Source organism: Portunus trituberculatus, chromosome 37, assembly GCF_017591435.1.
Source record: "Portunus trituberculatus isolate SZX2019 chromosome 37, ASM1759143v1, whole genome shotgun sequence".
Classification (NCBI taxonomy): Eukaryota; Metazoa; Arthropoda; class Malacostraca; order Decapoda; family Portunidae; genus Portunus; species Portunus trituberculatus.
Window position 1 is genome coordinate 4,356,541 of NC_059291.1, and position 10,146 is coordinate 4,366,686.

Below are 10,146 nucleotides of genomic sequence, written 5' to 3' on the forward strand. Positions count from 1 at the left end.
AGATTCAGCATACAAACAATCTAAAGGGGAAAACTGGAAGGCACTGAGAGCAAGGCAGCAACAAAGGTGATGGATAGGGTTGAGGAGGCTGAGGATGGGTGGGGAGGTGGAGATGGAAGAATAGACATGGCAGCTGTAATCAAGGACTCAAAGCATGAGTATATAGTATGTATAGAAAATAAAGTCTTGCAGTCAGCACCCCAAGACACATGGGAGAAGGTCAATAGGAGGTGGAGGTGGCAAAGGATGGTATCCTTGAGAGAGAAAACATGTTGGCGTCAAGTGAGGCAAGAGTCGAACATAAGACCAAGAAACTTGCCTGAAATACAGTACTCGAGATGGGTACCATAAAGGAGGGGAAGAGGGCAAGCAGTAAGGTACAGTAATGAGAGAAGTAAATAGAGAAAAACTTTGCAGGGGAGAACTGGAAGCCATGGTCAGTGGCTTATGAAGAGGTGGCAGTAACAGCAGACTCAAGATGATGGAGAGAGGAGGAGGAACTGCGTGAGGTATAGATGATGAAGTCATCCACATAGAGGGAGGACTTGACACTAGGAGGGAGGGCAGAAACGATGTCATCGATGACTAGGAGAAAGAGGATAGTACTCAAGACTGAACCCTAGGGTACACCCTCAGACTGACAGAAGGAAGGGGAGCAAGAAGTGACACTAACTTGAAAGATAGAATTCTGGAGGAAGTTATGGAGAAAAACCCCCATGTTGCCTGACACTGACATAGGACAATTGATTATAAGCTTTTCTGAGACTGAAGAAAATGGCAAGGATGGATTCTTGTCAAGCAAAAATGGAAGTAATACTTGTATGTAAGTGGACAAGAGGGTCCACTGCACAGTGGGCACACCAAAAATCAAACTGAGAGGAAAGAAGTTTCTTAGATTCAAGATACCACATCAAACAGAGGTTGATCATGCCATCAATAAGCTTGCAGACACAGCTAGTCAATGCAATGGGCCGATAATCCTGGGGCAGAGCACCAGATTTCTTAGGCTTGAGAAAAGGAAGGATAAATGCTTCACACCACTGGAGGGGAAATCCCCAGTTAACCAAACACAGTTTAAAAGAGTAAGTAAGAAGGTTAAAGAGGTGGCAGGAAGATAGCAGACCATCTGTTAGTGAACACTGTCAGGGCCTGCAGAAGCATTATGACAACACTTCAAGGCAGAGCTTAGTTCTGAGGGAGAGAAGGAAGTATCATAAGATGTGGTAGAAAAAAGTGTGAAAGTAACTGGGGTGCATTCATGGGCTACTTTAAAAGTAGTAAACTGGGGAAAGATGAGAGCCACTGCTGACGTTACTGAAATACGAGTCCAATTCAGTGGCCACCTGGAGTGGCTCAGCAATATTGCCCTGGGGAAAACGAAGAACAGGAGTGAAGGAGGGTGCATGTTTACTAGATAGTTTATGAATATGGCACCAGACTGAAACAATTGGGGTAGGGGAGGTCAAGGTAGAGACAAGCACGCCAGCTGCTGGACCAGGCCAATTTAGCAGTCCGGCAGAGCCTAGCTGAAGCACGTTTAAAATGAACAAGGACTGGGAGCAGGTTTGGAAGAGGAGATCATAGGGAGAAAGACGTGATGTGCTGTGGGAGGAGCCAGGATGGGGGAACATAGGAGGCCAAGGTAATGATGGAAGTCAGAGCAGAGGAGGAAGGAAAGAGGGTTTGGAAAGTGATAGGCAAGGGAGAAGAGAGGGAGGCTACCAGTAGACATGATGGGGGGGGGCAGCAGGGTGGGCATCAGAAGGAGTTGCAAAGGGCAGAAGAGATGAGGAGACTATTGGAGTGCAGGTGGAGGACCATGGTAGTAGTAGAGGAGAATGAGGAATACTGTAGGTCAGTCCCTTAGCGAGGCTGGGGGCAACAACAGGAGGGATGGAAGGCATGGGAGATGAGACAAGAGTAGAGGTAGAGGATGAGGTAGTAGAAGTTGGGAGGGGAGCAGAGGTACAGGGAAGCGTAGAAGTGGAAGATGGTGGCCAGAGACACAGAGGGCTAGGCCCCTTTGAGGTGAGGCATATCATGGTGGAGGAGAGTGATAGCATAGATATCAGGGTTGTTTGCAGCTGTAGGGAGAGAATGTTTATTGGGGGTGAGAATTTATTCCAGGAGCCTGTTGAACAGGCAGAGTGGTAGTCGAGGGCTGATCCCGATGGGGAGTCAAGGTCAGTGCCAGGGAGGACAAGGGTCAGGTTGATGAGGGACAGGCTCCAGAGCCCCTACAGGAGATAAGTTATAATTTCCAGTCGGCCATGGTGAGCCAGGTTAAGAGGAGGGAAATAAGGAGGTCCACCCCTCAGAGCCATCATGAGGCGGTAAGAGCAAAAGGAGAACAGGGGTACTGTGCCCGTGGTCCACTGAAGCTGTTTCACGATTGGGACGAGACCATCCTTGCATCCTGTCAGTATGGCTCTCATGTCTTGGGAAAAGGGAGGGGAAGGGAGGGAAGCAGGAGAAAGAGGAGAGGAGAAGGAAAAGAGCCAGGCAAATTTCATTGATCTATCGGCCACAGCCAAGGCCCCAGGGAGCACCAATGTGGCTCCAAGGCATCAGGCCACAGGTGCTGTACCTGAAGCCCTCCCTGTTGGCAATGGAACCTGGTTTGGGAGGAAGGACATTGTTGAAGGTCACCTGAAAAAAAATCAGGTTATGATATTTAATGTATTTGACAATTAACAAGATTGAATTAAGATTTTACAAAAAATAAATCAATATATACACACAAATTATTTAATGACAATGATTCACTAAGTTTTATTATCATCATTATTATAATTATCATCATTACCTGGTAGTAGTAATAAAGCTCTAAGGATGATACTCAAGTCCTGACTGCTTCATGATTGAGGTTCACAAAGAGGATAACATTATGAAGAATGCAAAAGGTGTAGGAGGATTAGTTAAGTGGTCACAATATTTTTGACTATTTTATGGAAAAGTACAAAAATCACAAGATGTGCATAAAAAATTATACACCTATTGGCAATATTTACCATATTTTGAGATCTCACAGTTCACCACAAGCCTGCACCTCACAACTCCCCTAAGGGCTTGTTAAAGCAATTACCCTGTGTCTTAGCTTTGTATACAAAAACAACTGCTAATTTTCTCATATTCCAGTTATTTTAACCATATTCATGTTGTAATTACATAAAAATGAATGATGAATGAATGATTTGGTACCAAGCACCTAACACAACACTAAACTAAACATTTGAATGATGAATGTTTCTTATCTTCACAACTCTTACATTAAATCAGTTCACAACCAGGTAAATGAAAAAGGTGAGAATGATATTTCACCGACAAAAATGTGGCAAAATCAATTTAAACTTATGTGGTCAATGAAGCAATGAAATTTCATGATTGTTATCCATAAAGCAAAGAAACATTATATATATATATATATATATATATATATATATATATATATATATATATATATATATATATATATATATATATATAGGTTGAAGAAAAGGCTCTCTGGTTTTTATTTTCTTAACTAATGTTTTTTAGAGTTTTTATTAGTTTTATAAAGAACATCTTTTGATTTTGTAAAAATGACTAGGGCATTAAAATTCATCTTTATCAACTCCTTCCCAGTGGCAGGGCAGATGAGTGAACTACCAAATAAAAAATCGTCTATATATTGACTAGCCACACATTCGCAGTTTGTGAAGTGTTCTCGAGCTAGTTAAAGGGAAAGGGCCTCCTCGTGGCCTCCTGCTGGACAATGGAGATTAACTTCTGTAACCGCGACAGAAATTAATCTCTGGCTAACACTTTCCCTCCTGAAGCAGCTTTTTGCAGTATTTGGCTGCTTCTGATTCTCTGCCTGCTATATTCCTTTCGAGGGCAATTCCTGTGACACACAATTGTTTGGAGCACTGTGTCGCAATGGCAGAGGCTGAGGTGGACAGAAGCCCCACCTGCCCCACGTGTTCTCGGGTCTTCCGGAATTACCAAAGAAGATGGGTGCACGAGCGTGCATGGCACCCCTCCCAGTTCCACACTGGGGAGGCGGTAGCACTCAAGGCCGAGCGCCGGAGGGTGAGACCAACTTTCATCCCTACATCTATATATAGATTCCTTGCAATTCAGTACTTCAGATTGACATCTACTTATAGACTCTGGCCCAAAACTGAACAAACAATTGAATCTATATGTAAGTGTTGTTTGTGTTTGATTAGTGATAATGTATGTCAATATATTTGTATGAACTTGTGACCTGGATGTAATTTACTTCCACTTTTCTTCGTATTTTTCACATATGTACTTGTTTTGTACCTATTCATTTTTAGGAAACATTTCTGGTGTGTGTTACAGTTCTTTCTCTTTGACATGATAGGCTAATAATAAAAAAAGTGTAAATATATATATATATATATATATATATATATATATATATATATATATATATATATATATATATATATATATATATAGACGATCTGATGGAAAGGCCTGTTTGCGAAACGTCTATATATAGATCCTCTGCCGGGAAGGGGTTAACATTGTGTGGATCAGGCAGGTGTGTTGGAAGACGTTGCTAGGACTAGGGAATGTGGGAGGAAATTTTGTTGTCCAGGACCTCTTGTTCAGGATATCTTTGGAGAGTATACATGTTTCCTCACTCACTCTTAACGTGTTTTCCGTGCCTGAGGATGGGATTACGATTGTCTCGAAATGTTAAGAGTTTAAAATAGAAATAGTGATTTTACTGAGGCTTTTCTTCAACCTCTACATTTTCCACTTTGGCGGATCTACACTGAAATAAGTATATACATATGTATATATACATACATACATACATACATACACACACACACGCATATATATATATATATATATATATATATATATATATATATATATATATATATATATATATATATATATATATATATATATATAAAGTATGCTAAAATTATGAAAATCATTAGCAGTGCTATTTACTCAGCATTTGCTATAAGAGTAGGTACTATAAGATGCAGGTCCAGTTAGAGGGCAATATTTTTTTTTTCAATTCTCTAAAAACAAATACACTGTGAAAGCTCTCTTTATATGATATTTTGGTTATGTTGTAGGATCTAAGATACAGAACCATGACTGATTTCAAGAGTATTCAGGTTCAGGCAACAGAGAACCATAATTTATAACATACATCACTAATTAGGAATAAATAGCACACATACATAGGAATAAATTAATTAAAGTGAAAAATATAATTTATAATACTGCTTCCTTTTTCTGTTTAACATCGTCTTGTAAAAATAATCACTTCTATGGACAACTATGGCAAACTATGAAACTTGAAAATCATCGATGTGATCTTCTATATGTTAGTATATCTGGATTTTCAATAATGGTTTTCACCAGGGCATGTGCAGCACCATATGTACTATAGCGAGTTCCTTGGCACATTTGATACTGTGAGGCCTCCAGGTTGTGGTCACAGGCCACATGGTGAAAGACATGAGTCAGACCTGGATCAGCAGCACGGAAGATCTGGATCTTGCTCTTAAGCACCTGTGAACATGTATTGTGAATCTTAAAGTTGTAAAACTTATCTCATGGCTGAAGTTTTGGCCTTTTAAGAGGTATCTCTTAGGAAAATAGTCAATAAAAATTGTCATGTTGCTTTATTATAAAGCATAATATAACAGTATAATTGGGCATGAAACTATTTCTTTATCATATTGAACCATTTAGAGATCTGAATAACATTTTGGAATACATGCAAAACTATACCTTTTCATAGAGGTCAACATCCTCTCCACCCCAACCAAGTATTGAAGTGTCTAATCCTCCAACTGACTCCAAGTCAGATTTGTACATGGCTACAATTCCAAAGCCAAAGGCTCTCCAATAGCCAACATCTTCATTTATCTGGGAATACAAATATTGTGGTTTTCATTACTATTATGAAGAAGAAGAAGAGCAGCAGCAGCAAAATCAACAGCAGTAGTAGCAGTAAAAGCAGTTGTAGTTCTGCTTTATCATCACTGCTATTGTAATACAGTGGTAGTGGTAATAGCAGTAATACTGTAATTACAGTTGAGAGTAGTAGATGCATCATAGTAATAAATGCACTAGTATCAGCAGCAATAGCAAAAAAGGAAATAAATGGAGGATATATATATATATATATATATATATATATATATATATATATATATATATATATATATATATATATATATATATATATATATATATATATATATATATATTGCAAAGCAACAAAAACAGCTGGATGGGAAGCAAAAAACACATTAAAAGCAGAAGCAGCAAAAGTAAGCCAAGCTACATGAGTGAGAGAATGTAGATAACTCTGAGATGCAAAAAAGCTTGAACTAGATTTTCATGCTTTTCAATACAAGCTTTTCTTTTAACATTTTAATTCTTTGACATATGCTATACAACTCTGGTCACATATTTTTCCTTCAGACTTTATGAAATCCAGGTAAAATTTTCAAAATATTTATTCTTTTCATCACACTTATTAAATTTTTTTGCTATTTTCTCAACTACAGTTCTTTGTGGGAAACAAATAATGGGAGAGATGCAATTTGAACATTGATTTTTAATTGTTCTAATTTGCTTTTATTGAAATTAGAATATCAGTATTGTTATCAATAGCACTGAAATTTTGGCTTTATCAATTTATTGGTTATTAGTTATTGGTTATCGTGTGATAAACCTATTGCCAGTCATTGATTACTGATTATCACTGATTGGGTTGTCATTATCAATATATCTGTTATCGCAATAATTTTTACATTATACAGCCCAGATATGTTAAAATTCATATCTAGGCATGATAACTATAAAATCTATCATGATAATTGATAAATTGATAATGGTTAACTTATTAAATATAATCAATAACCAATAACTGGTGATAAATTCATTGCCAATAATCAATAAATAGAAAATTCACTTTTAATATTTATTGTAATAATGCAATACCTATGACAACAACTGCAGCAAAAGTATTAGCAGTAATATTAGTAAAGACAATAATGGTAATAATACTGGTAGTTGTAGTAATAGCAGTAGCAGCAGTAGCTATAGAAGTAGAAGCAGCAAAGTAAATGTAAAAATGTAAGAAACAACAAAAGTAACAAGAATATCAATAATGGTTGCACAAATATGAGTACAACAGGAAATTATTGGAAATTTTAAATCTCTATTGTTATTAAGATATAGTAATAAAAAACACAAATGTAACAACATGCAAATAACTGTGTAACATAATCTAGCTGTAATGATTAAGGAGACTAATTTTTTGGAAACCAACCATTAACACTACTGTTTTTGAATGTCTTGTGTGTTTATTATTAAAGTGACAGATCTCAGGTTTCTATATTTTTAGTGGAAAAATTGAGAATGACTCATAGGAAAGTTGAAGTACAAAATTTTAAAGTAACTTACCAAACTGTGATCATATCCATCTATTTTGCCATCTCTTGAAAAATCTGGATCAAATTCACTAAACACAATTGGGTAGTAGATCTATAAATGAATGAACAAAAACACATATTTTGTATTTGTGTAGAAAATAAACTGACAATATTTGTTTATAAAGAATTATGAAAAAAATTTCTTAAGTAATATATCAAACATGACAATCGTGGAATGTTATGAAGCTTAAAGTTTTTTTTTTAAATAGGTTGAACTTCTTTGGAAACAAAGAAAGCTTACATACTCACCTGAAGTCTCTCTTTGGTGTGAAGACGGACTCTGTCTAAAGTGGCTGAAGTAAACGTCATATCCACATCAATGAAAAACATAAGGTCACTCTCCTTACAGAGGTTGGCTCCTAATTCTAGAGCCATTGCTCGAGAAAAAGTTGTATTAGCCTGAAAAGTAAAAGCATATAGCACTGGATTGAGTGCAGAACTGCATGTATGTAATGAGTAATGTGAAAATTGTCATTGAATTATTAAGAGGTATATCAGATTATACACCAAAGTGAACACTACAAAGAATGATTAAATTAGATGACAAAAATACATAAATGTAGTAATAATGCTAAAGAAAATCTGGAGGAACATACTTGGAGGACAGTCATGTCTGCTTCTGGATAATCTAGATGGAGGCTGGAAATGAGTGCCTCCACATGGTCCCTTGTGTCTTCTTCTCCAGGAGGTGGCTGGAAGGACACCACCACCAGAGCCACGTTCTCCTCCCTTTCTAGGCATGCTGATCTAAAGTTTTCTGAATTGAAAGTGTGACAAAGATGAGTATTCATGAACAAATGCTATATTCATTAATGTGCTACATTGATTTAAGACAGTTTTCGGAATAACTTCACAGCACTCAGATAAAAGTAATTGTGCACTTAGTAAAAACACAATGGCTTGATACCCATGAATCGCTGAAAAATTTTCAATCTCCCAGCTAGAGGCAAGATGAAATGAATCTTCTTTGGTTTCTGAGAAATAGAAGGCTCTCCAGAGGGGACCTGCAATGCATAATATACTAAAACTTTTGTAATAATAATGTATAGAAATTTGAAGAATCTAGGTTTAGTAATATGGCACTGGAAAGGGCTTAATTCAACATATACATTAAACTTTAAGCAATGCTGAACCCCTTTAAAGGTTAAATTTTATGATAAAGGCATCAAACAAGGCTACACTTGAGTCACGTAAGTGAATGCAGTTCAGAGAGATCTTTGGTGTATAATGAACTTGTAGTGAGGATAAATAACTATCATAAAAATATGTAAAATTTATTCTTGAGCACCTAATTCTTACAGGTATCACATTACCTTTCTTCTTTTATATAGTGAACTATTACTAAGCTTATACTCATGCAATTAGAGAACAGAGCCTTCTTACCTTGTAACTAAGTTTACCAAGATCTTTGAGGCTACTCTTCACCACCACCTCCACAAGCTCCTGAATAGCAGAAGTTGGACTAGCAGGTTCAAGTAGCTGCTCTTGCTCAATCTCTTGTACATAGAGTGGTCCAAGAGGAACCTGTAGAGGAAAAACTTTGTTACCTAACAGATATCCAGGCAGTTGTCATCCTTTAATGCATGGTAAAGAATATTCATCAGTTGCAAACCAAGTTCTGAGATGCAGTCCTTTAAAGCTAGTACTTTGGTAAAAAATCTGTCACAATAAATTATTCTGACAATCTAAATAATTATAAATGGATTGCCAAACTCCAAATATTTTTCCTTTATAAGTGATGGACAGTTCTGTAAAACAAGTGGAACTCTATACACCACACCAAAATGGGTGAGATCTGCTTCCTTCTTCCACTGCTTTCTTGACAGAAAGCATTTGTCATTAAGGACAGGAAATATTCTTGAACAATCTTCTACAAGACTCAATATGAAAAAAGAAAAATACTTCTAATTACCTGCATGTAAGCATGTCTGCGTACAGGAACTGTCATTTTCTTGCCACGAAACTTCTTGTAGAGGAGCAGCATGTCAAGGATGTACTCTGAGGCCAGAGAGGGATGCCATCTGATGTAGCCGTACAGTACCTCCTTGAAGTCTATGACACGCCCTCGCTCCTTTGAGACTCTGAAGTGTTGGGAGGGTTTCTTCAACATCCCTATGACCATGAACTACTGACATACTTAAGAAACAATTATTTCTGGGGAGGGATTTCTCAAAGTATTCCATTAAAGAAACCCTGTCAACACAAGATAATATTCATAGATCTAAGCAACAGTTGGAGTGTATAAGATATAAAGCAGAAAGAATCATGAAAAAAAAAAAAAAAAAAAAAAAAAAAAAAAAAAAAAAATCAGATAAAAGTAAATACATATTACAAGCTACCCTTGAAGAGTACAGTAGTATGCTGTGCTTATGAAAATGAAGATGCTTGAATGGTGGATACAAAACAATGAATATGGAGAAAATCAATAGCAAGAGAGTCTATGTGCTTTGTATGTTATGCAAACACATGAAGGTGTAGCTTGGGCCTATTTCTGGTTTGATCCTTATATTTGCAGTGTGAAGGTTTGCTTATGTCATGGCAAACTACTTTGAGTACCATCTTGACTGGCTTTATTAATGTACCTGAAGCATGATATAAGGTAAAATTAATTTGTCCTGTAAGTAGTAACTAGTTTAAATGAGAAGTGTAAAAACCACAG

The 10,146-nt window shown here is 36.9% G+C and overlaps 1 protein-coding gene across 2 annotated transcripts in view; it reads right to left on the reverse strand.

Annotated features, from left to right (window-relative positions):
- Positions 1-5,018: 5,018 nt before the first annotated feature.
- Positions 5,019-10,146, reverse strand: part of LOC123514049 (chondroitin sulfate synthase 1-like) — a 15,432-nt gene continuing 10,304 nt past the window's right edge. For both annotated transcript variants that reach the window (XM_045271635.1, XM_045271634.1), the window contains exons 6-13: positions 9,400-9,568; positions 8,871-9,011; positions 8,395-8,491; positions 8,084-8,244; positions 7,737-7,886; positions 7,459-7,539; positions 5,773-5,910; positions 5,019-5,550 (exon numbers count right to left, since the gene is read on the reverse strand). In XM_045271635.1, the coding sequence (XP_045127570.1) occupies positions 5,341-5,550; positions 5,773-5,910; positions 7,459-7,539; positions 7,737-7,886; positions 8,084-8,244; positions 8,395-8,491; positions 8,871-9,011; positions 9,400-9,568 (1,147 nt within the window). In that variant the 3' untranslated portion in view covers positions 5,019-5,340. The remainder of the gene's footprint in view (positions 5,551-5,772; positions 5,911-7,458; positions 7,540-7,736; positions 7,887-8,083; positions 8,245-8,394; positions 8,492-8,870; positions 9,012-9,399; positions 9,569-10,146) is intronic.